General features: G+C 37.3%; 4 protein-coding genes across 11 annotated transcripts in view; 1 reads left to right on the top strand and 3 right to left on the bottom strand.

Moving 5' to 3' along the window:
- daam2 (dishevelled associated activator of morphogenesis 2) overlaps positions 1-2,791 on the top strand; it is a 94,323-nt gene extending 91,532 nt beyond the window's left edge. For all 6 annotated transcript variants that reach the window (XM_042436862.1, XM_042436858.1, XM_042436860.1 and 3 more), the window contains 2 exons: positions 2,025-2,195; positions 2,393-2,791. In XM_042436862.1, the coding sequence (XP_042292796.1) occupies positions 2,025-2,195; positions 2,393-2,605 (384 nt within the window). In that variant the 3' untranslated portion in view covers positions 2,606-2,791. The remainder of the gene's footprint in view (positions 1-2,024; positions 2,196-2,392) is intronic.
- A 7,111-nt stretch (positions 2,792-9,902) lies between these two features.
- LOC121913982 (T-cell-specific guanine nucleotide triphosphate-binding protein 2-like) lies at positions 9,903-18,702 on the bottom strand. Of its 2 annotated transcripts, none has more exons than XM_042436870.1 (3): positions 18,621-18,702; positions 10,517-11,079; positions 9,903-10,160 (listed from the first exon to the last, which is right to left on the bottom strand). In XM_042436870.1, exons 2-3 carry the CDS (start codon positions 11,070-11,072, stop codon positions 9,997-9,999), a joined length of 720 nt encoding a protein of 239 aa, XP_042292804.1. In that variant the 5' UTR covers positions 11,073-11,079; positions 18,621-18,702; the 3' UTR covers positions 9,903-9,996. The 2 variants fall into 2 exon arrangements, with proteins under 2 accessions (XP_042292804.1, XP_042292805.1); XM_042436871.1 differs by lacking the exon at positions 18,621-18,702 and adding an exon at positions 11,582-11,598 and having other exon boundaries at positions 10,517-11,080.
- LOC121913980 (interferon-inducible GTPase 5-like) lies at positions 14,955-18,708 on the bottom strand. The gene is made up of 3 exons (XM_042436867.1): positions 18,621-18,708; positions 16,778-17,343; positions 14,955-16,431 (listed from the first exon to the last, which is right to left on the bottom strand). Exons 2-3 carry the CDS (start codon positions 17,334-17,336, stop codon positions 15,752-15,754), a joined length of 1,239 nt encoding a protein of 412 aa, XP_042292801.1. The 5' UTR covers positions 17,337-17,343; positions 18,621-18,708; the 3' UTR covers positions 14,955-15,751.
- Positions 18,709-20,818: 2,110 nt separating this feature from the next.
- Positions 20,819-25,344, bottom strand: LOC121913979 (interferon-inducible GTPase 5-like). Of its 2 annotated transcripts, none has more exons than XM_042436866.1 (3): positions 25,238-25,344; positions 22,978-23,543; positions 20,819-22,631 (listed from the first exon to the last, which is right to left on the bottom strand). In XM_042436866.1, the coding sequence occupies exons 2-3, from the start codon at positions 23,534-23,536 to the stop codon at positions 21,994-21,996; spliced, it is 1,197 nt and encodes a 398-aa protein (XP_042292800.1). In that variant the 5' UTR covers positions 23,537-23,543; positions 25,238-25,344; the 3' UTR covers positions 20,819-21,993. The 2 variants fall into 2 exon arrangements, with proteins under 2 accessions (XP_042292800.1, XP_042292799.1); XM_042436865.1 differs by lacking the exon at positions 25,238-25,344 and adding an exon at positions 23,623-23,704.
- Between the last annotated feature and the right edge of the window lie 788 nt (positions 25,345-26,132).

Raw genomic sequence — 26,132 nt, 5'->3', positions numbered from 1 at the left:
AGTAAAGTACAGTAGACATGGCTGCTTTATAACTCGCTGAGTGAACTTTTGAATTTGATTGATTCGGGGCAGCACATAGGCAAATGGATATGCCTGCACAGTAATTTGCTTGTGAAGGTATTTTATATGTTATCATAGTCAATAACGGCATGATGCTCTTACTGTTGCTATTCTTAGGTCGTCTGAAAGCTCCACTGTGCCTTTACGTGAGCCATTGCTGGTACATACAACAAATCACTACCTAATGTGCAGCACGCACCCAAAACAAAAGCTCACATGGAAAATCAGCCAGCATTGGTGGGGAAGAAAAACACAAGTCTAGAAAAAACAGTGCCATTTATTATTTACTTTAGAATCTAAACACTTAAAGAAGTACATAAAGTATTTACTCAAGTACTTGTACATGACTTAGTTAATTCCATTTTATACTATTTTATATTTCTACTCAACTAAATTCCAGAGAAAATAATTATACTCTTTACTCCATGTAGCTTATATGACAGTTTTCCTCCAAATAGTATGATCATTTTACAAAATCTAAAGCACATATATAGAATAAACTACACAACAGGATATAAAGTAGTTAGAAATAGCTCCACCTTGACCAGCTGCAGCATTAAAATGTTGCTTACACATAATTTTATCATTAATAAAACACTCTGAAAGGGACCATTCTGTATAATGAGTTTACTTTAGATGCTGCAAAGCTGCACTAATCAGTGTTTTTATATAAAGAATGGATCAAATGACTGTGTGTAATGTGAAAGGTTTCTCTTGTTGTGACCAACCCACAAAGATTCATCACCTGATTGTGCAGTTCCCCTGAATCATATGGAAATGAAAGTCTATTTTGGATCATTGTTTGGGTTTTTCAAACTGTACTTTCATCAGTTTTGCTTTCTTCAGTGAAAAAGCTCTAGCGGAGCTCTAAAGAAGAGCATTTAGCAGCTAAATAGTCAGATATTTCCCTCAGGAGTTGGTGTAGAACAAAACAGCTAAAAGGAGGAACACAACTCCAGGTGAATGCTAATGTTGCTATCTATCTACTAGATATGTAAATACAACTATTTGCCAACACATTTGTCTGAATAACTTCATAAGATATGATAATATTGTGTTTATATCTGGTTCTGCTGCCCCCAAGTGGACAAAAAACTATTAATGCAGATTGAAATAGATTTTTCTGATAATACATCTGTACATTTACTTAAATACAATTTTGAAAGCAGAACCTTTGCTTGTAATTGAGAATTTTTTCATTGCAGTACTGTTATCTTCAATAAAGGGTTTTAAAGTTTCTTACACTGCTGCTTTTATTTATGTCAACTTTGAAAATGAGCACCATAGTAATAACAAGACTGAAAAGCTGTGTTATATCAAGGTTAAGTGTTTATTTACTGAAACCAGTATAATTAGGATTAATAAGTATGCTATTAAAAGGGGAAAATTACCTGTATTCTATTTTTGCCAGAAGAACTAACTTTGACCCCTACAGTACGTAGCCAGAATCTATTCCTGCACGTATCACATTGTTGTATTTAAAGGATATTAGCAAGGCCTCACTGTGTATTCTGCTGTATACTGCAGGATGAAGCTGTGTGTGCAGGAATGTAGAGTAGTTTTGGCTGCAGGCATCGTTCTGGCACAGAGCACTGGACAGATTGGACTGAACAGGGCGGACATACGGTGGTCAAATCATGCAGTCATTCTCCCACCTTGTGCGCGTTTATGTGTGTGTGTGTCTGTTCCTGCAGTTTCTGAGAACATCAAGCGATGTGTACCAGCAGATGAATTTGAGCAAAGACATACATATGCCAGCTCACGTGTATGCCTCTCATTACAGGAACAAACTTAAAGTGTAGAGCTGAGAGTACAAGAGAGTACAAGAGCTGAGAGTACAAAAGATACTATGGAGCATTTGGTTTTAGTGAATTAGTTTAGATCATTGTGTGTTTATCAGTTGTGTACCAGCCAGCTTTTCATTCGCTTATCTAAAAGTTATATACATGGTTATCTCTGTACAGTTTGCCAAATCTCTGAAGCACTTTGGGGAGGAAGAGGGGCGGATGCAGCCCGACGAGTTCTTTGGGATCTTCGACACATTCTTGCAGTCGTTCAGCGAAGCACGGCAAGACCTGGAGAACATGCAGCGACGCAAGGACGAGGAGGAGAGGAGGGCACGGATGGAAGCCATGGTGAGACACAAACCTGAAACATACATACATACTGTATTTATCATGTTGTCCAAGAAAGAAATGATTTTTATCAGTCATTGCTAAATTGGCATTCTGATACTTTCTGGTTAAAAATTTAAAAAATGAAATGTATAACACACGGGTTAACCCCTTCTTATCTCCATCTTTATCCTCTGACCTCTCCTCTCCCTCTCCAGCTCAAGGAGCAGAGGGAGCGGGAACGGAGATCCAAGAAAAGCGGTGCCTCAGATGAGGTCGGCGGGGAGTTCGACGACCTGGTGTCAGCGCTGCGTTCTGGCGAGGTCTTCGACAAGGACCTGAACAAGTTCAAGCGTAACCGCAAGCGCTCCGTCAACCAGCTGGTGGAGGGCGGCGGCCGCGAACGAGCCGTCACCAAGGTCAACTACTAGGTCGGGAAAAGGAAGGAGAAAAAAAAAAAAACATACACTAGACACCTAAATTCTGCCGTGGTGTAGATCTCTTAACACCTTTAGTCCAGGTTCTGGAACAGTGACCATTGACATTGGAGAGGATGTAAATAACGGCTGGACTGGACATGTTGCGACATGTATGGGCAGCCACGCCGTTCTGAAGGATGCCACGCTCTCCTCTGATTGGTCTTGTAAAGCTATTCCCAACCCGTATGTCCCGGACGTTGTATGATCTCCTGAGCTGGACACAGGGCAGTTGGGATGGACGGATGGACAGACAGACCACTGTGACACATTATCCCATGTCTTTTGACCATATCCTTTAACACTGTGCTCAAGTTTCTCGCTGTCTATCACTCCCTGTTTCTCACTGCTCTTTTTTTGTCTACACAAACCCTTTGCTGTTCCTCAGTAAGTTCCCTGGTCCTGGAGCAGCCCTGTCTTCTTGCTATCTGGCTCTGAAACACAGGGACATTGGGATCAACCAGTCACACTGTACATAGACACGAGGCCAAGAGAAAAAGGTTGGAAAAAGGACGCTGAAGCTCTTCCAGGGCAGGTTTAAAAAAAAAAAACAGGAAAAGAAGAAGTTGGGATGGGGGAACGAAGCCATACCTCCAATGTCAAGGTCGCTTCAAGAGATTTTTCAGCGACAGAAAGGATGGATATTCATGAACTTCCTTTACCGCAAAGGGCGTAGAGCGTAAAAGACAGAGGAAGGATACAGCTGGAGGTTACTCGACAGGGCGTTATCGTTCATCCCAGTGGCCTCCTCCAGCACACAGCATTCCCAGGGAGGACGTACGTACATCCCCAGCTGCAATTTGCAGAGGATACATCTCTTCTCAAGGAAAAACAGCTTGATCCACCTGACAAAATGAAGACTGTGCCACAAGGTGTCAAGAATCACCTCCACTCTTCAATGGTTTCATTGTTCTGGCATTAACCAGTGCCAAAGCAAAAAGAAAGCAAATGTAAATGTATTAATACAAAACATACTGCAAACTAGGCGTTTATATTTATATTTAGATGCAGACAAGCTAATTGCAAAGATGTTGAGGGTGTTTTTTTATGTTTTCATGGCATTTTTTGGGTTTTGTACTCGCAATGCATTATTCGTTGGTGTTGCAAGTTCACATTGCTGTTGAAGTGAATTTCTATACATTTTTGCGCTTTATGTAAAAAAAAAAAAAAGATATTTGCTCGTCCTTTTCACACCTGTATGTCTATGTTTGCACTGTAGCTTTTCTGACTAACTTTACACTCACAGGTTTTTAAGTCCATGACCAAGTCCTCTTTGTACTTAAACGAACAATAGCGATAACAAAGATAATGAAGGAATGCCATTTAGATTTTTGGAAACTTGCCTGTCTGGAACTCAAAGGCATAATCTGCCATTTGTTTACAGCGCTCTCCCTGCTCAACTATCAGTCTGCATGGTTCACATGTGAATATGGACTGTGTGTTTATCTGTGTGTGTGTGTGTGTGTTCCGCTCTGTGGACTGGAAAATGTAATGTAGGCCACATTGACTCTACCATAGTAGAAAAGTAAAGGGCCTTTCGTTGGGCCATTAATGAGTCTCATCCGTAGCATCTGTCCCCCTGGTGCTAAAACATTCACTCACTGGACAGAGCCATCAGTCCAGTCCAACATTTTTTACTCTCACAAGTTGAACTAGTGCTTGATCATGCTGTGACTAAGATAACTGTACAGTGTTTCTGTGCATTTTTATTTCAGTTTGCATTGTAACATCAGGCTGCACCATGTGATGAGTCTGTTACTGCAATGTCAGGGTAAAACAGAGCACTTAGAGGGTGTGGATTATCTTATAGTGGCTTTAAATGGTGCACATTGACAGGACACCAACAGGAAGACACCGGCTTCAGAGAGCATCTCAAACAATCCTTACTTCCAGCTTTCCTTCCAGCTTCTCTTAAATGTTTGTTTACAAATGTCCAGACTCCATTCTTCTAAGCAACCTGTTACAACTCATAGGACAAACAAGAGTCAGCAGCGCGTACTACAGCCAACTCAGCTCATTTTCCTTTGAGTTTTGGACATATTCAAAGTAGTATTTTTTTAATATATGCATTTCTAAAATCTTAGCAGTAGGTATGACAAAGGCTGCAATGTATGTGGTCGACTCAGTGCAACATTTACATCTTCTTGGAGATGGACATACAGTAGCTTGCTACAGGAAGTGGACCCACAGTGACTCCTGGTCAGTGTGTAGGGAGATGAGGAAGCTGATGGGCTCTGGGGCATCAAATAAAAGGACGGATCCATTTGAAACCAGCATCATGCACCCCATATTAACATACAACCTCATGTAAGCAGATGGAGGACAACATGCTCATTAAATTCATTAAAAGATGAGGAAAGGGCATATACAGTTGCAGTTTTCCGTAGGGGTTTGAAATTAATATCACAGAGGGTCAACACAATGTAAACAAGCGTAGCTGTCCCCAGTCACAGGATTACGCATACTCCTCCTCCCTGGACAGACACAGCTGATGGACACAAACAGTGGATAAATTAGGTTTTTTTGTTATGCAGCATTTATAGAGTTCAGAGTGTGTTAAGTGAAAATTAGTCCAGGGAGTGAAATCATATTAGTTTGCATAAAGTAGTAATCCATGTTGCTCTTAAATGACCCATTTTACTCATTCCATCCACATACTGTATAGTATAAGGCCGTATGTGAGGTGTCCAGGAGTGCAGTAAGAGGATTGGACTTTTCTTTTTTCAGGGCAAATTGGGGGAGAAGACATCATCATGCGTTTAATCTCCTCTGTTAGCTCATGTAGGCATGTGTTCTAATAATCCAGAGACAGAGGAGAAAAGGGCGTTTAAGGCTGAGACACCAGCTGAGCCTTTTTCTTGACAACTTTATGCTTTGGCAGATATACTTATTACATTTAGATTGGTTGTGTTTGACAAGCCGCAGGATTTGCACAACAGCTCCCGGTTCAGTTTTTTAAAGGATCATATTAACAGATAACATGAATATGGTTCTGTTCCCCCATTCCCTAGTTTCCCCACTGAACAAGCACTTGTTTATACAGTATAGTTGTGTAACAAAACATGAGAATAAGGCTGGATCTGTTGATTATATTGGATCTACAAACTTATTTTGTTATAGAGCATCAGTTTTAGACTGACAGACTGATCACCTACTACTGTATGTAATTAGGATCTCTAGCAGTGACTATCCCAGTTTGTCTTTCATTCAGCTTTTCTGTTCCCAAACACATTTTCATTTTCACCTTTAAGTGCCTGTGACCCTGTTTTCACACAAGTACCATTCCTGTTATTGTGTTTTATATGCTCATAGTTTTCCAAACAATGTATTTGCTATAAATGCAGCTGACAGTTGTGATTGGACGTATTGGCGCCATCTTGTGTTTCATCTGATATCACAAGCATTTATAGTTCTTCAAATTCTTAACATGATGCAGCATTTGACTTCAGCTCTTGGCACAATAACTCACCAATGTGTACTTCAGTGTGGCTGGCCTGTCGTCAGAGAGGTTTGATTAATTACCTGTGCACATTAAATCCCACTCCCTTTCCCCCCCATAGCTTTAATTTATCCATAATCAGTTATTTCACAGACATCTCATCCTACCAGTGTCATAGTCCTTCAGTTTTGCCTCAAACTGAAGCAGAGAGAAGGCTGAAAAGGTTGTGATCTTTCAGTTCCCATGTTGCACACTTTAGAGATTAATTTGTAAACCAAATTGATTCAAATTTTGAAAAATCGGGAAAGTCCCTCAAGTCCTTAGGGAGAAAATGACATATGATTGCATATTCTTTAACCAGCGTCTCATGTATATTTGAGCTGTCCTATTTTCTAACCTCTGCTCCTTTGTCTTTCCAGTTAATCAGAGTTATTATATCAGACTTTGGCAGACCCTTTAAACTCTTAATCCAGAGCTTTAACCCGTATTGTAGTGCAGACTATTTACTGAGTATGGGGTATTGCAACATTGTCAGTATTATTACATGTTTGTGTTGTTACATGTTTGGATGTTTATTTGGCCATTGACTGGCTGTTTTTTGGAGTGTAAAGATGGAAATCAGAGGAATGAAATTAGTAGCTTGTTCAATGCACTTTTATTATGGGACATTTCCATTTGCGGCGCCATTTTTCAGGGCTTAGATCCCTTTGAATTTAGAAGGGTGCAAGAAAGGGTGGTGCAAAAAAAAAAAAACATGGTGTGAAGAGGAAAGAGAGGAAAAGGGCAAGTGAGGTTGGGGACTCCGGCTGGGCCGCTGGAAACACATATTAGTCAGTCTGTAGGATGACAGAGATGGACAGGACACAGACACAAAGAGGTGACGCTACTGTACGCACAGTAACAGGAGTGTATTGAGTTTAAAGGCCTCACCTGTCTGTCACTTTGGTGTGTAAAAAAAAAAAAAGAAAAAAGAAAAAAAAGGGGGTTGGGGAGGGAGTTCTGATACCACCACATTTCTGTCACTTGGCGTCGACCTGCATGCCTAAAGAAGGGTGCACAAAGTGTGATGTGTTGACTTTGACCTTTGATAGAAAATTGCTTGCAATACGGAACACACCTGTTACATGACAATTTGTACTGCCTGAGAAAAGTTGCACCCAGTTTTAGAGGTTGTATAATTGTGAGGAGTCAGTATTTTTATGGTTGGAAAATAAAAAGTATCCTCCACCGAAAGATGTACAGTTGGAAAAAAAAAGCATTTTGTACACCATTCTTGATGTTTGAGATAAGATTAAAAAAAAAAGATTAAAACATTGAGGAATGTTCCATTTTCCTGTAAATTGTACCTCTATTTATTTGCCTTATTTAGTTTGCTATATTTTGTATGTACACACAGCATTACAACAAAATGTTATATTAAAAATATGAATAATTAAACTGTGGTCTGTGTATGATGAGTAGTTTTGAGACTTGTATAAGAATGAGAATCTTTTTTTTCATTTCTATAATTTTATTTTTGTTTTGTATTTTTCTCACCCTGTGTCTTTTGTAGGGTTACAATAAACTTTTGTCCCTTACAACTGATTGTTTATTCTTTTCTTCACAATCATTTGTTGAGATGAGAGTTTGAGTCACACGTGTATCGACACAGAAGGGCTTGATGGTGTGTGTTTATACAGGTGGAGAGAAGGATTTCTAAACACTTACAAAACATACGTCTTATGCTACGAAGTTGGATTCTGTGGTATCGATAGAGATCCTCTTAATTTAGTCTTTGATCTATAATAGGGATAAAACTATTAGTTGCTTAATCAATTAGTTGATCAACAGAAATCATTCTACAACAGTTTGGATAATGGATTCATGCTTTTAAGTCATTTATCCAGAAAAAGGCCAAACATTCTGCTGGTTTTTCACTGGTTTCAGATATTTTATAGACCAAATGTGTGACCAGTTAATCAAAAAAAATCAATTGACTGCTTAATTGATAATGTGAATAACTCTCATTTGCAGCCTTAGTCTATGATCTAGACTTGATTAACCTATATGTGGTGTTGACACACAAAAGGAAAAATGTAGTGGGAACAGTTACAGTGATTTAGTTCCATCAATAGCAAGAAACTCAAATGACCGCACTTAATGTCTCCATTCTACCAGCATCAAGTCAGAAAGAGTATCATTGTAATGGTGAAAATGTTCCAAATAAAAGAAAACTCACAGTGGTGTTTCTGATATTCTGTCCAGCCCACACATGTAAATAGAGGTGGATTTAATGCTGGTATTGAGCCCACTGAAGAATGTGGAGGTGTAGTAACTCATCCTGTATTAGAATGCATATATATCATGAATAAAACCTACAATAGTACTACTGTGTTTATTAGTGACACTGATAAAAACAACAATGAATAATAATGATAAACATCATAGTTAATATCTGTTTATTTTCTGTTGATTGATGTTGTGTTGTAGTTCCCCACTGTGACCACTGGGAGGCAGTGAAAACTCATCACAACATGAAACCCAAAGACGCCAACATTACTATAAATACATACATACAGACAGACAGACAGACAGACAGACAGATAGATAGATAGCCTGCTCATCATGACATCAACACAGGACATGTGTAAATAGCATTACATGGGACAGGTGTTCATAATCGTTGATAATTATGTGTTTATTATGCTGACACAATTATATTTACATGAACAACATACATTATTAAAGTGTTTAGATGACAAAAACGCATAACAGACACAAACACACCTGCTGCAGGTCGCAACAGCGCCCTCTTGGCCCAGTTTAATAATATAGTATAATATATACAATATAATAATATAAAGAGTTTCATATAATGACAACACAGCCAATCTCAGCTCATTCTAATGAAGAATTTTATTTGAAAACCCAAAGATATTTATTTCAACAACATGATGTAAATAGTTGGCAAACATCATATTTCCTGTTTTACACTATCAAAAAATGCAGAAAGATTACCAAACTATGTTTCGTATCCAGTACTTATAGTCAATTTTATTGATAAAACCCAAACTCACAAATCACAGATTTGTCTCTAATATCTGTGTATCTTCTGTTAATTGACGTTGTGTTGCAGTTCCACAATGTGGCCACTGAGAGGAAGTGAAAACTCATCACAACATCAAATCCACAGACGACATCATGCCACAAGGGTTTATTATTCATAAAGATACAGTTAATAGCCTGCTGAATATGATTATTAATATTAGTATTGATACAAATTTTAATATTCTTCTTCTCATCAGTATTACTAACAACAAAAACAACAATGCATCACAAAAATAATTCAAAGAGCAAAGCAATCAAATATTTCAAAGACTTTTGCATTATAAACAGTTTTATACATGGAAAAAAAGATAAAAATCCCTATTTGAAATGTTGAAATGTTGAAAGTTTCAATGCACTAAGCTGCAACAAGTTGATTGTCAATAATGTTTGTATTAATTAGAGTAACTTAGACCTGCATGGAGGCCATTTGATAGACTGAAAATGTGCAGCTAGGATATAAAACTTAGATTTTGTTTACAGCACTTATTACAAGTATCATGCAAATTTACTTACCTTTTTACAATTTTAAATCTGCCATTAAATGCCATATTTCCATTCACCATATGATATCACACCGAGGTGTTCAAACCCAGGGCCTTCTTAAATACTGTCTGTGCATCGTCAGCGAGCATGTTGAGGAAAGTATTCAGACTGTTGTAGGTGGAGGTAAAAGAGAGGGCCATTGTTACTGGGATTCCAAATATTGGAATGATTCTGGATCCTTCTTCTGCTGCCATTAATGCAGCTCCACTTGGAGAAGAAGACAGTAGCTTAATGATAAGCTCTTTGGTTATTTCTTTACCAGCCAGTGGTGATGTCATCACTGTTTTAAGATCATCCACAGGATTAACAGCAGAGCATTCCTCTTGTGTGCAGGAAGTTCTCTCTCTAAGGTCTCCTCTAACAGATGGAAATCATACAGGTGGAGATCAAAGCTGGACACCAGGAAGACCTGTGGAGCCTCAACACCTTGTTTTTGAAGACCTGTGTCACAGATGGTTAAAAAAGGTTAATTCAGTAGAACAAATTGTTATCTCAAACTTTTTTTTTTTTTTTTTAAAATTTGCAAATTGCAAAGTGCCAATAATTGTGTACAACTAATTTTACATATTTTCTAAACTTGATCTACAGCCGGTTAATACTCAGCCACTACTTCAAATCCTACAGTCACAATCTGTTATAGGTGGCACAAATTCAGAAATCCTCACAAAAAAATAGATCTAGTAAATATAAACAGACAAATAACATCAAGGTAAGAAGTACATCAAGGCAAACATGGGTCAAATGGTGTCTGCAGGGTGATTATTATATTTTAAAATAGTATTATAAAAGCCTCTTACCTTGAATGCAGTTTTCCCTGATTTGTGCCAGAGTCCTTTCTGCATTGAACCCCCTCTGACTTCTTTCCTCATTGTGTAGATCGTTGTCAATCTTTGAGCGAACAAAGTAGAACTTTTTCCCCATCTTCTGAATCTCCTGAGCGATCTTCACATCATTTTCTCTGAAGCGAGTTGCAGAGATGATGATGAAGAAGTCAAACTTCTCAAATCCAACATGCTCCAGGTACTTGTCAGCAGGAAAGTTAGTGGTGCCAATACCAGGGAGATCCCATAATGTAACATTGGGATAGTTTGGATGGTGGTAAGGTGTAACCTCTGAGGTGGTCTCTACACAACCAGTAGGGGCGGCTCTCTCATCCCTGTTGTCTATGCCTCTGAAGGCATTCACAAAGGTGGATTTACCAGAACCAGACTCTCTTGTGATGCCAATATGTAGTGGAATCTCATTCTGCTGATCCAAATACTCTTGGATCTTTGCAACTGCTACGGCAGGTTCATTGTTCTGCAGTGCTTCCTTTATTTCTTCTATTGGTTCATAACCAAATGGATTATCCATAGCACTCCCTGAAGAATAAAGAAAACCAGAGCATCATCACACTGTTTTATTAAAGAATATATGAGCCCACCCTCACCTAATCATGCATAAAAATAGAATATCAAACAAAGTAGATGCATTTAATAATACAACATATATTTTCCAAAAATAAAATCTTGTGTAGTCTGTACTGTGTAGGCTACAGTGTGGCTGTCACTAATCTTTAATGGTAAAACTTATGGCAAAACCATCAAAACAAGAAAAAATGAATTCAGAACAGTCTTGATTTTGCCTCTGCTCCCTTAAAAGACCATTAACTCATGACATTACACTGTTGGCTCACTACATACCGGTACACAAAGACAGCACAAAGTGTTACATAGGAGAAAGCTGCAGTGATGAACAAAGGTCTTGTAAGAAAAATATAAGCTAAAGCTGAATATTACTCAGTTGCCTCCTTAATATCGAAACAGATGCAACTTTAACAATCAAACAAGCACACTGTAAATAAATGTGAATACATGACTTACCGTATGAGGTACTTTGAACGTTAAGCCCTGTAGACAGTCATGAAGGAAAACGCCCTGCTGTTATAACTTACTCTGTTTTTGAGCTTCTTGTCAAAGTACTTTGAAAGTATATTCAGTCTGTCTGAAAAGGTTTATTGTGGTCTTTGTCATGCTGTCACGTCCTACCAGGACTTTTTCTGTTTTTTGGACTCTTTGTGTTTTTGTTCTTTTGACTTCCTTGGTTTTTGTTATCCTTCTGATGCCCTCAGACTTTTTCTGTTTTTAGTTGGACTTTTTGAGGGGCTCTTTCATTTGTGTTGCTTTTGTTTCCTGGTTTTGGTTTTCTCTGTTCACTTGTGTGTTCCTCCTGTGTTTTTTGTGTCACCTGTTTGTTTACTTTAGTTCCTGTTTTATTTTGTAATATTTCCTCCTTGTGTCTGGTTACTTTACTTCCTGTGTTTGATTATTTCATGTGTCTCACCTGTGTCTCGTTTCCCTCACCCGTGTTTCATTTGCAATCACTCCCTGTGTATTCATAGTCCAGTTTTCAGTGCAGTCTTTGTCGAGTTGTCTGCTTCTGTCTGATGTTCCTGTCGCCTGCGTTCTGGTTCGTTCCCATGACTTTTTGCTTTTTCATTAAAAAATATCTGCATTGGATTTTCCTGCCTACCGTCTCTGCATTTGGGTCCACCTGCTCCACTCACCCACCCTGACACATGCTGGTTATTCAATAATCAGTTATTTCACAGACATCTCATCCTACCAGTGTCATAGTCCTTCAGCTTTGCCTCAAACTGAAGCAGAGAGAAGGCTGAAAAGGTTGTGATCTTTCAGTTCCCATGTTGCACACTTTAGAGATTAATTTGTAAACCAAATTGATTCAAATTTTGAAAAATCGGGAAAGTCCCTTAAGTCCTTAGGGAGAAAATGACATATGATTGCATATTCTTTAACCAGCGTCTCATGTATATTTGAGCTGTCCTATTTTCTAACCTCTGCTCCTTTGTCTTTCCAGTTAATCAGAGTTATTATATCAGACTTTGGCAGACCCTTTAAACTCTTAATCCAGAGCTTTAACCCGTATTGTAGTGCAGACTATTTACTGAGTATGGGGTATTGCAACATTGTCAGTATTATTACATGTTTGTGTTGTTACATGTTTGGATGTTTATTTGGCCATTGACTGGCTGTTTTGTGGAGTGTAAAGATGGAAATCAGAGGAATGAAATTAGTAGCTTGTTCAATGCACTTTTATTATGGGACATTTCCATTTGCGGCGCCATTTTTCAGGGCTTAGATCCCTTTGAATTTAGAAGGGTGCAAGAAAGGGTGGTGCAAAAAAAAAAAAAAACATGGTGTGAAGAGGAAAGAGAGGAAAAGGGCAAGTGAGGTTGGGGACTCCGGCTGGGCCGCTGGAAACACATATTAGTCAGTCTGTAGGATGACAGAGATGGACAGGACACAGACACAAAGAGGTGACGCTACTGTACGCACAGTAACAGGAGTGTATTGAGTTTAAAGGCCTCACCTGTCTGTCGCTTTGGTGTGTAAAAAAAAAAAAAGGAAAAAAGAAAAAAAAGGGGTTGGGGAGGGAGTTCTGATACCACCACATTTCTGTCACTTGGCGTCGACCTGCATGCCTAAAGAAGGGTGCACAAAGTGTGATGTGTTGACTTTGACCTTTGATAGAAAATTGCTTGCAATACGGAACACACCTGTTACATGACAATTTGTACTGCCTGAGAAAAGTTGCACCCAGTTTTAGAGGTTGTATAATTGTGAGGAGTCAGTATTTTTATGGTTGGAAAATAAAAAGTATCCTCCACCGAAAGATGTACAGTTGGAAAAAAAAAGCATTTTGTACACCATTCTTGATGTTTGAGATAAGATTAAAAAAAAAAGATTAAAACATTGAGGAATGTTTCATTTTCCTGTAAATTTTACCTCTATTTATTTGCCTTATTTAGTTTGCTATATTTTGTATGTACACACAGCATTACAACAAAATGTTATATTAAAAATATGAATAATTAAACTGTGGTCTGTGTATGATGAGTAGTTTTGAGACTTGTATAAGAATGAGAATCTTTTTTTTCATTTCTATAATTTCATTTTTGTTTTGTATTTTTCTCACCCTGTGTCTTTTGTAGGGTTACAATAAACTTTTGTCCCTTACAGCTGATTGTTTATTCTTCTCTTCACAATCACTTGTTGAGATGAGAGTTTGAGTCACACGTGTATCGACACAGAAGGGCTTGATGGTGTGTGTTTATACAGGTGGAGAGAAGAATTTCTAAACACTTACAAAACATACGTCTTATGCTACGAAGTTGGATTCTGTGGTATCGATCAAGATCCTCTTAATTTAGTCTTTGATCTATAATAGGGATAAAACTATTAGTCGCTTAATCAGTTAGTTGATCAACAGAAATCATTCTACAACAGTTTGGATAATGGATTCATGCTTTTAAGTCATTTATCCAGAAAAAGGTCAAACATTCTGCTGGTTTTTCACTGGTTTCAGATATTTTAAACACCAAATGTGTGACCAGTTAATCAAAAAAACAATTGACTGCTTAATTGATAATATAAATAACTCTCACTTGCAGCCTTAGTCTATGATCTAGACTTGATTAACCTACATGTGGTGTTGACACACAAAAGGAAAAATGTAGTGGGAACAGTTACAGTGATTTAGTTCCATCAATAGCAAGAAACTCAAATGACCACACTTAATGTCTCCATTCTACCAGCATCAAGTCAGAAAGAGTATCATTGTAATGGTGAAAATGTTCCAAATAAAAGAAAACTCACAGTGGTGTTTCTGATATTCTGTCCAGCCCACACATGTAAATAGAGGTGGATTTAATGCTGGTATTGAGCCCACTGAAGAATGTGGAGGTATAGTAACTCATCCTTTATTAGAATGCATATATATCACGAATAAAACCTACAATAGTACTACTGTGTTTATTAGTGACACTGATAAAAACAACAATGAATAATAATGATAAACATCATAGTTAATATCTGTTTATTTTCTGTTGGTTGATGTTGTGTTGTAGTTCACCACTGTGGCCACTGGGAGGCAGTGAAAACTCATCACAACATGAAACCCAATGACGCCAACATTATTATAAATGCATACATACAAACAGACAGACAGACAGACAGACAGACAGAAAGATAGATAGCCAGCTCATCATGACATCAACACATGGCATGTGTAAATAGCATTACATGGGACAGGTGTTCATAATCTTTGATAATTATGTGTTTATTATGAATGCTGACACAATTATGTTTACATATATTATTACATATATTATATTATATTATATTCACAACAACATACATTATTAATGTGTTTAGATGACAAAAACGCATGACAGACACAAACACACCTGCTGCAGGTTGCAACAGCGCCCTCTTGGCCCAGTTTAATAATATAGTATAATATATACAATACAATATTATAAAGAGTTTCATATAATGACAACACAGCCAATCTCAGCTCATTCTAATGAAGAATTTTATTTGAAAACCCAAAGATATTTATTTCAAAAACATGATGTAAATAGTTGGCAAACACCACACTTCCTGTTTTACACTCTATCAGAAAATGCAGAAAGATTACCAAACTATGTTTTGCATTCAGTACTTATAGTCAATTTTATTGATAAAACCCAAACTCACAAATCACAGATTTGTCTCTAATATCTGTGTATCTTCTGTTAATTGACGTTGTGTTGCAGTTCCACAATGTGGCCACTGAGAGGAAGTGAAAACTCATCACAACATCAAATCCACAGACCACAAGGGTTTATTATTCATAAAGATACAGTTAATAGCCTGCTGAATATGATTATTAATATTAGCATTGATACAAATTTTAATATTCTTCTTCTCATCAGTGTTACTAACAACAAAAACAACAATGCATCACAAAAATTATTCGAAGAGCAAGGCAATCTACTAACACAAATATTTCAAAGGCTCTTTTACATTATACACAGTTTTATATATGGAAAATAAGATAAAAATCTCTATTTGAAATGTTGAAATGTTGAAATTTTCAATGTACTAAGCTGCAACAAGTTGATTGTCAATAATGTTTGTATTAATTAGAGTAAATTAGACCTGCATGGAGGCCATTTGATAGACTGAAAATGCGCAGCTAGGATATAAAACTTATGTGCCATTAAATGCCATATTTCCATTCACCATATGATAGCACACCGAGGTGTTCAAACCCAGGGCCTTCTTAAATACTCTCTGTGCATCGTCAGCGAGCATGTTGAGGAAAGTATTCAGACTGTTGTAGGTGGAGGCAAAAGAGAGGGCCATTGCAGCTGGGATTCCAAATATTGGAATGAATCTGGATCCTTCTTCTGCTGCCATTAATGCAGCTCCACTTACAGACAAAGACAATAGCTTAATGATAAGCTCTTTGGTTATTTCTGTTGCAGCCAGTGGTGATTTCATCACTGCTTTAAGATCATCCACAGGCACACGTGCACTAAGAGCAAGTTTCTGCAATGACCCACTATCAAGACCAAAAGTAACTTGGTATTCTATGACAGCATTAACCAGACAGGTCAGATCAATAGCAACAGAGAGCCCAGGAACTGGTGCAGATGCTATAAGTGCAGACATACATTCAAGATATTTTATTTTGGCCTGTAAAGCCTCTTTCTTCTTGTTGATGATCTCTAGGTTGACATTGGGCATGGCCAACAGCAGAGCATTCCTCTTGTGTGCAGGAAGTTCTCTCTCTAAGGTCTCCTCTAACAGATGGAAATCATACAGGTGGAGATCAAAGCTGGACACCAGGAAGACCTGTGGAGCATCAACACCTTGTTTTTGAAGACCTGTGTCACAGATGGTTAAAAAAGGTTAATTCAGTAGAACAAATTGTTATCTCAAGCTTTTTTTTTTTTTTTGCAAATTGCAAAGTGCCAATAATTGTGTACAACTAATTTTATACATTTGCTAAACTTGATCTACAGCCAGTTAATACTCAGCCACCACTTCAAATCCTACAGTCACAATCTGTTATAGGTGGCACAAATTCAGAAATCCTCACAAAAAATAGATCTAGTAAAAATAAACAGACAAATAACATCAAGGTAAGAAGTACATTGAGGCAAACATGGGTCAAATGGTGTCTGCAGGGTGATTATTATATTTAAAAATAGTATTATAAAAGCCTCTTACCTTGAATGCAGTTTTCCCTGATTTGTGCCAGAGTCCTTTCTGCATTGAACTCCCTCTGACTTCTTTCCTCATCCCATAAGTTATGGTCAATCTTTGAGCGAACAAAGTAGAACTTTTTCCTCATCTTCTGAATCTCCTGAGCGAGCTTCACATCATTTTCTCTGAAGCGAGTGTCAGAGATGATGATGAAGAAGTCAAACTTCTCAAATTCAACATGCTCCAGGTACTTGTAAGCAGGAAAGTTGGTGGTGCCAATACCAGGGAGATCCCATAATGTAACATTGGGATAGTTTGGATGGTGGTAAGGTATAACCTCTAAGGTGGTCTCTACAGAACCAGTAGGGGCGGCTCTCTCATCCCTGTTGTCTATGCCTCTGAAGGCATTCACAAAGGTAGATTTACCAGAACCAGACTCTCTTGTGATGCCAATATTTAGTGGAATGTTGTTTAGTTTTTTCAAGTGTTCTTGAGCCTTTTCAGCTGCTGCAGCAGGGCCATTGTTTAGCAGCTCTTCTTTAATTTCTTCAATTTCTGGATATGAATCAAATGGATCATCCATAGTGATCCTTGAAAAGGAGAGAAAAATGACATGAAAATCACTGCAATACGATTTTGGAATGAGTATAACAGAATATACAAACTTACTTTGAACTGACAGTACACACATACAAAGCAGCGTGTCTTATCTTCCAAAAAAGAGTCAAGTGTGACATAAATAATGTAACATTGGGATAGTTTGGATGGTGGTAAGGTGTAACCTCTGAGGTGGTCTCTACACAACCAGTAGGGGCGGCTCTCTCATCCCTGTTGTCTATGCCTCTGAAGGCATTCACAAAGGTAGATTTACCAGAACCAGACTCTCCTGTGATGCCAATATGTAGTGGAATCTTATTCTGCTGATCCAAATACTCTTGGATCTTTGTAGTGTTGTGTCGAATTGTTGCAGAAAAATGTATCAGAGCAAAAACTCTCTCTTAATAATAAAAAGGGAGTCAGAGGTCCAAACAGCAAAGTGTTCTTTTATTGCCGGCAAGTAAAAGGAGAGCAAAATAGCACTTTTTACAAAGAACCAAATCGCTCCAAAGGTTTTTCTTTGGGGCATTTGTTTTTATGTCCTTGGGTCGGCTTAGGTCACACCTTATCATCCACCCTCCCTAATTTTTGACCAATTATTATGTTACTTTTATCTCGTCACTCGTTGTTGGTCAAAACTCTTCAGACCATGTTTTGAGCTGTTTGAGGATATGTCCTGGCATACATAATTCTTCCTGATTATATCCAATTTTTATATAAGTATTGGGAATCATTTTACACCATTATTGCCAAGTTGTCTTCTGGCCTTTTATTTTTTATAAGTTATTCTAGTCATTTTACACCCTTATTTCTTGATCTCCTCCAGAGAGTATTTTTAAAAGGTGAAGACTTTAATGCAGACCCAAGCAAAGTGACATGTAATACAAACACACTCCAGTGTATGATTATGATTCTTCTACCATGCCTCTATACGTACATTGTGATTAAATATGGTTCATGAGATTATAACTACACCAATAAAAATTGTATCACACTAGCCCTTATTGCTTATAAACTTATAGAATCAATCTGCATAGCTTAATATTGTCTTTAAGCACACCAATGACTTTTAATGAAAATACACCACACATACCGGTACACAAAGACAGCACAAAGTGTTACATAGGAGAAAGCTGCAGTGATGAGCAAAGGTCTTATAAGAAAAATATAAGCCAAAGCTTATATTCCCAAAGCTTCCTTAATATCGAAACAGATGCAACTTTAACAATCAAACAAGCACACTGTAAATAAATGTGAATACATGACTTACCGTATGAGGTACTTTGAACGTTACTATTCAAGACAAGAAAAGTTTAAATCCTATTACAGTGCTGGACAGTTTCACAGTACAGAGTTAAGCCCTGTAGACAGTCATGAAGGAAAAAGCCCTGCTGTTTATAGATATATAAACAGCAGGGCTTTTTCAGCTGGTCTACAGGAAACTGACTACAGAGAAGGAAAAGTGTACGTGTGAGCTGAACCCTGTGACTTCTGCAGGTCCTTATTAGGTCAAAAAAACATCTATGTTGTCTTATAACTTACTCTATTTTTGAGCTTCTTGTCAAATTACTTTGAAAGTATATTCAGTCTGTCTGAAAAGGTTTATTGTGGTCTTTGTCATGCTGTCACGTCCTACCAGGACTTTTTCTGTTTTTTGGACTCTTTGTGTTTTTGTTCTTTTGACTTCCTTGGTTTTTGTTATCCTTCTGATGGCCTCAGACTTTTTCTGTTTTTAGTTGGACTTTTTGAGGGGCTCTTTCATTTGTGTTGCTTTTGTTTACTTTAGTTCCTGTTTTATTTTGTAATATTTCCTCCTTGTGTCTGGTCACTTTACTTCCTGTGTTTGATTATTTCATGTGTCTCACCTGTGTCTCCTTTCCCTCACCTGTGTTTCATTTGCAATCACTCCCTGTGTATTTATAGTCCAGTTTTCAGTGCGGTCTTTGTCAAGTTGTCTGCTTCTGTCTGATGTTCCTGTCGCCTGCGTTCTGGTTCGTTCCCATGACTTTCTGCTTTTTCATTAAAAAATATCTGCATCGACTTGTTCCTGCCTACGGTCTCTGCATTTGGGTCCTCCTGCTCCACTCACCCACCCTGACACATGCTGGTTTGAGCAAAATTACAAGTGACCAAAAATATGAATATATCGGGGGGAAATTAATTTACACAAGAGATCAGAAAATAAGTACAGCTGTATATAAGAGACATGCTGAGAAAAGTTGCACCCAGTTTTAGAGGTTGTATAATTGTGAGGAGTCAGTATTTTTATGGTTGGAAAATAAAAAGTATCCTCCACCAAAAGATGTTCAGTTGGAAAAAAACAGCATTTTGTACATCATTCTTGATGGTCCTATAAATTGTACCTCTATTTATTTGCCTTATTTAGTTTGCTATATTTTGTATGTACACACAGCATTACAACAAAATGTTATATTAAAAATATGAATAATTAAACTGTGGTCCGTGGATGATGAGTAGTTTTGAGACTTGTATAAGAATGAGAATCTTTTTTTTCATTTCTATAATTTTATTTTTGTTTTGTATTTTTCTCACCCTGTGTCTTTTGTAGGGTTACAATAAACTTTTGTCCCTTACAGCTGATTGTTTATTCTTCTCTTCACAATCATTTGTTGAGATGAGAGTTTGAGTCACACGTGTATCGACACAGAAGGGCTTGATGGTGTGTGTTTATACAGGTGGAGAGAAGAATTTCTAAACACTTACAAAACATACGTCTTATGCTACGAAGTTGGATTCTGTGGTATCGATAGAGATCCTCTTAATTTAGTCTTTGATCTATAATAGGGATAAAACTATTAGTTGCTTAATCAATTAGTTGATCAACAGAAATCATTCTACAACAGTTCGGATAACGGATTCATGCTTTTAAGTCATTTATCCAGAAAAAGGCCAAACATTCTGCTGGTTTTTCACTGGTTTCAGATATTTTATAGACCAAATGTGTAACCAGTTAATCAAAAAAACAATTGACTGCTTAATTGATAATATGAATAACTCTCACTTGCAGCCTTAGTCTATGATCTAGACTTGATTAACCTACATGTGGTGTTGACACACAAAAGGAAAAATGTAGTGGCAACAGTTACAGTGATTTAGTTCCATCAATAGCAAGAAACTCAAATGACCGCACTTAATGTCTCCATTCTCCCAGCATCAAGTCAGAAAGAGTATCATTGTAATGGTGAAAATGTTCCAAATAAAAGAAAACTCACAGTGGTGTTTCTGATATTCTGTCCAGCCCACACATGTAAATAGAGGTGGATTTAATGCTGGTATTGAGCCCACTGAAGAATGTGGAGGTGTAGTAACTCATCCTTTATTAGAATGCGTATATATCATGAATAAAACCTACAATAGTACTACTGTGTTTATTAGTGACACTGATAAAAACAACAATGAATAATAATGATAAACATCATAGTTAATATCTGTTTATTTTCTGTTGGTTGATGTTGTGTTGTAGTTCACCACTGTGGCCACTGGGAGGCAGTGAAAACTCATCACAACATGAAACCCAATGACGCCAACATTATTATAAATGCATACATACAAACAGACAGACAGACAGACAGACAGACAGAAAGATAGATAGCCAGCTCATCATGACATCAACACATGGCATGTGTAAATAGCATTACATGGGACAGGTGTTCATAATCTTTGATAATTATGTGTTTATTATGAATGCTGACACAATTATGTTTACATATATTATTACATATATTATATTATATTATATTCACAACAACATACATTATTAATGTGTTTAGATGACAAAAACGCATGACAGACACAAACACACCTGCTGCAGGTTGCAACAGCGCCCTCTTGGCCCAGTTTAATAATATAGTATAATATATACAATACAATATTATAAAGAGTTTCATATAATGACAACACAGCCAATCTCAGCTCATTCTAATGAAGAATTTTATTTGAAAACCCAAAGATATTTATTTCAAAAACATGATGTAAATAGTTGGCAAACACCACACTTCCTGTTTTACACTCTATCAGAAAATGCAGAAAGATTACCAAACTATGTTTTGCATTCAGTACTTATAGTCAATTTTATTGATAAAACCCAAACTCACAAATCACAGATTTGTCTCTAATATCTGTGTATCTTCTGTTAATTGACGTTGTGTTGCAGTTCCACAATGTGGCCACTGAGAGGAAGTGAAAACTCATCACAACATCAAATCCACAGACCACAAGGGTTTATTATTCATAAAGATACAGTTAATAGCCTGCTGAATATGATTATTAATATTAGCATTGATACAAATTTTAATATTCTTCTTCTCATCAGTGTTACTAACAACAAAAACAACAATGCATCACAAAAATAATTCAAAGAGCAAAGCAATCAAATATTTCATAGGCTCTTTTGCAGTATACACGGTTTTATATATGGAAAATAAGATAAAAATCCCTATTTGAAATGTTGAAATGTTGAAAGTTCCAATGTACTAAGCTGCAACAAGTTGACTGTCAATAATGTTTGTATTAATTAGAGTAAATTAGACCTGCATGGAGGCCATTTGATAGACTGAAAATGCGCAGCTAGGATATAAAACTTATGTGCCATTAAATGCCATATTTCCATTCACCATATGATATCACACCGAGGTGTTCAAACCCAGGGCCTTCTTAAATACTCTCTGTGCATCGTCAGCGAGCATGTTGAGGAAAGTATTCAGACTGTTGTAGGTGGAGGCAAAAGAGAGGGCCATTGCAGCTGGGATTCCAAATATTGGAATGAATCTGGATCCTTCTTCTGCTGCCATTAATGCAGCTCCACTTACAGACAAAGACAATAGCTTAATGATAAGCTCTTTGGTTATTTCTTTACCAGCCAGTGGTGATTTCATCACTGCTTTAAGATCATCCACAGGCACACGTGCACTAAGAGCAAGTTTCTGCAATGACCCACTATCAAGACCAAAAGTAACTTGGTATTCTATGACAGCATTAACCAGACAGGTCAGATCAATAGCAACAGAGAGCCCAGGAACTGGTGCAGATGCTATAAGTGCAGACATACATGCAAGATATTTTATTTTGGCCTGTAAAGCCTCTTTCTTCTTGTTGATGATCTCTAGGTTGACATTGGGCATGGCCAACAGCAGAGCATTCCTCTTGTGTGCAGGAAGTTCTCTCTCTAAGGTCTCCTCTAACAGATGGAAATCATACAGGTGGAGATCAAAGCTGGACACCAGGAAGACCTGTGGAGCATCAACACCTTGTTTTTGAAGACCTGTGTCACAGATGGTTAAAAAAGGTTAATTCAGTAGAACAAATTGTTATCTCAAGCTTTTTTTTTTTTTTTGCAAATTGCAAAGTGCCAATAATTGTGTACAACTAATTTTACACATTTGCTAAACTTGATCTACAGCCAGTTAATACTCAGCCACCACTTCAAATCCTACAGTCACAATCTGTTATAGGTGGCACAAATTCAGAAGTCCTCACAAAAAATAGATCTAGTAAAAATAAACAGACAAATAACATCAAGGTAAGAAGTACATTGAGGCAAACATGGGTCAAATGGTGTCTGCAGGGTGATTATTATATTTAAAAATAGTATTATAAAAGCCTCTTACCTTGAATGCAGTTTTCCCTGATTTGTGCCAGAGTCCTTTCTGCATTGAACTCCCTCTGACTTCTTTCTTCATCCCGTAAGTTATGGTCAATCTTTGAGCGAACAAAGTAGAACTTTTTCCTCATCTTCTGAATCTCCTGAGCGAGCTTCACATCATTTTCTCTGAAGCGAGTGTCAGAGATGATGATGAAGAAGTCAAACTTCTCAAATTCAACATGCTCCAGGTACTTGTAAGCAGGAAAGTTGGTGGTGCCAATACCAGGGAGATCCCATAATGTAACATTGGGATAGTTTGGATGGTGGTAAGGTATAACCTCTAAGGTGGTCTCTACAGAACCAGTAGGGGCGGCTCTCTCATCCCTGTTGTCTATGCCTCTGAAGGCATTCACAAAGGTAGATTTACCAGAACCAGACTCTCCTGTGATGCCAATATTTAGTGGAATGTTGTTTAGTTTTTTCAAGTGTTCTTGAGCCTTTTCAGCTGCTGCAGCAGGGCCATTGTTTAGCAGCTCTTCTTTAATTTCTTCAATTTCTGGATATGAATCAAATGGATCATCCATAGTGATCCTTGAAAAGGAGAGAAAAATGACATGAAAATCACTGCAATACGATTTTGGAATGAGTCTAACAGAATATACAAACTTACTTTGAACTGACAGTACACACATACAAAGCAGCGTGTCTTATCTTCCAAAAAAGAGTCAAGTGTGACATAAATAATGTAACATTGGGATAGTTTGGATGGTGGTAAGGTGTAACCTCTGAGGTGGTCTCTACACAACCAGTAGGGGCGGCTCTCTCATCCCTGTTGTCTATGCCTCTGAAGGCATTCACAAAGGTAGATTTACCAGAACCAGACTCTCCTGTGATGCCAATATTTAGTGGAATCTTATTCTGCTGATCCAAATACTCTTGGATCTTTGTAGTGTTGTGTCGAATTGTTGCAGAAAAATGTATCAGAGCAAAAACTCTCTCTTAATAATAAAAAGGGAGTCAGAGGTCCAAACAGCAAAGTGTTCTTTTATTGCCGGCAAGTAAAAGGAGAGCAAAATAGCACTTTTTACAAAGAACCAAATCGCTCCAAAGGTTTTTCTTTGGGGCATTTGTTTTTATTTCCTTGGGTCGGCTTAGGTCACACCTTATCATCCACCCTCCCTAATTTTTGACCAATTATTATGTTACTTTTATCTCGTCACTCGTTGTTGGTCAAAACTCTTCAGACCATGTTTTGAGCTGTTTGAGGATATGTCCTGGCATACATAATTCTTCCTGATTATATCCAATTTTTATATAAGTATTGGGAATCATTTTACACCATTATTGCCAAGTTGTCTTCTGGCCTTTTATTTTTTATAAGTTATTCTAGTCATTTTACACCCTTATTTCTTGATCTCCTCCAGAGAGTATTTTTAAAAGGTGAAGACTTTAATGCAGACCCAAGCAAAGTGACATGTAATACAAACACACTCAAATTTCTCCAGTGTATGATTATGATTCTTCTACCGTGCCTCTATACGTACAGTGTGATTAAATATGGTTCATGAGATTATAACTACACCAATACAAATTGTATCCCACTAGCCCTTATTGCTTATAAACTTATAAAATCAATCTGCGTAGCTTAATATTGTCTTTAAGCACACCTATGACATTTAATGAAAATACACCACAGTAGCTGCTACTGCAGGTTCATTGTTCTGCAGTGCTTCCTTTATTTCTTTGATTGGTTCATAACCAAATGGATTATCCATAGCACTCCCTGAAGAATAAAGAAAACCAGAGCATCATCACACTGTTTTATTAAAGAATATATGAGCCCACCCTCACCTAATCATGCATAAAAATAGAATATCAAGCAAAGTAGATGCATTTAATAATACAACATATATTTTCCAAAAATAAAATCAGTGTAGTCTGTACTGTGTAGGCTACAGTGTGGCTGTCACTAATCTTTAATGGTAAAACTTTAATGGCAAAACCATCAAAACATGAAAAAATGAATTCAGAACAGTCTTGATTTTGCCTCTGTTCCCTTAAAAGACCATTAACTCATGACATTACACTGTTGGCTCACTACATACCGGTACACAAAGACAGCACAAAGTGTTACATAGGAGAAAGCTGCAGTGATGAGCAAAGGTCTTGTAAGAAAAATATAAGCTAAAGCTGAATATTACTCAGTTGCCTCCTTAATATCGAAACAGATGCAACTTTAACAATCAAACAAGCACACTGTAAATAAATGTGAATACATGACTTACCGTATGAGGTACTTTGAACGTTACTATTCAAGACAAGAAAAGTTTAAATCCTATTACAGTGCTGGACAGTTTCACAGTACAGAGTTAAGCCCTGTAGACAGTCATGAATGAAAAGGCCCTGCTGTTTTTATATCTATAAACAGCAGGGCGTTTTCAGCTGGTCTACAGGAAACTGACTACAGAGGAGGAAACGTGTACATGTGAGCTGAACCCTGTGACCGCTGCAGGTCCTTATTAGGTCAAAAAAACATCTATGTTGTCTTATAACTTACTCTGTTTTTGAGCTTCTTGTCAAATTACTTTGAAAGTATGTTCAGTCTGTCTGAAAAGGTTTATTGTGGTCTTTGTCATGCTGGTTTGAGCAAAATTACAAGTGACCAAAAATATGAATATATCGGGGGAAATTAATTTACACAAGAGATCAGAAAATAAGTACAGCTGTATATAAGAGACATGCCTAGACATGCTGAGAAAAGTTGCACCCAGTTTTAGAGGTTGTATAATTGTGAGGAGTCAGTATTTTTATGGTTGGAAAATAAAAAGTATCCTCCACCGAAAGATGTTCAGTTGGAAAAAAACAGCATTTTGTACACCATTCTTGATGGTCCTGTAAATTGTACCTCTATTTATTTGCCTTATTTAGTTTGCTATATTTTGTATGTACACACAGCATTACAACAAAATGTTATATTAAAAATATGAATAATTAAACTGTGGTCTGTGTATGATGAGTAGTTTTGAGACTTGTATAAGAATGAGAATCTTTTTTTTTTCATTTCTGTAATTTCATTTTTGTTTTGTATTTTTCTCACCCTGTGTCTTTTGTAGGGTTACAATAAACTTTTGTCCCTTACAGCTGATTGTTTATTCTTTTCTTCACAATCATTTGTTGAGA

This window comes from Thunnus maccoyii, chromosome 16 (assembly GCF_910596095.1).
Source record: "Thunnus maccoyii chromosome 16, fThuMac1.1, whole genome shotgun sequence".
In the NCBI taxonomy this organism is placed as follows: domain Eukaryota; kingdom Metazoa; phylum Chordata; class Actinopteri; order Scombriformes; family Scombridae; genus Thunnus; species Thunnus maccoyii.
This window is presented reverse-complemented; position numbering and strand designations above follow the sequence as displayed.

Bases quoted from the DNA above. Each gene is read 5' to 3' on its own strand.
- LOC121913982 (XM_042436870.1), bottom strand. From the start codon at position 11,072: ATGGATAATCCATTTGGTTATGAACCAATAGAAGAAATAAAGGAAGCA. The intron at 10,161-10,516 runs GTAAGAGGCTTT...TCTGTGACACAG, and splicing joins CAGGGAAAACTGCATTCAAG to GTCTTCAAAAACAAGGTGTT.
- LOC121913980 (XM_042436867.1), bottom strand. From the start codon at position 17,336: ATGGATGATCCATTTGATTCATATCCAGAAATTGAAGAAATTAAAGAA. The intron at 16,432-16,777 runs GTAAGAGGCTTT...TCTGTGACACAG, and splicing joins CAGGGAAAACTGCATTCAAG to GTCTTCAAAAACAAGGTGTT.
- LOC121913979 (XM_042436865.1), bottom strand. From the start codon at position 23,690: ATGTCACACTTGACTCTTTTTTGGAAGATAAGACACGCTGCTTTGTAT. The intron at 23,544-23,622 runs GTAAGTTTGTAT...CTCCTTTTCAAG, and splicing joins GTGTGTACTGTCAGTTCAAA to GATCACTATGGATGATCCAT. The intron at 22,632-22,977 runs GTAAGAGGCTTT...TCTGTGACACAG, and splicing joins CAGGGAAAACTGCATTCAAG to GTCTTCAAAAACAAGGTGTT.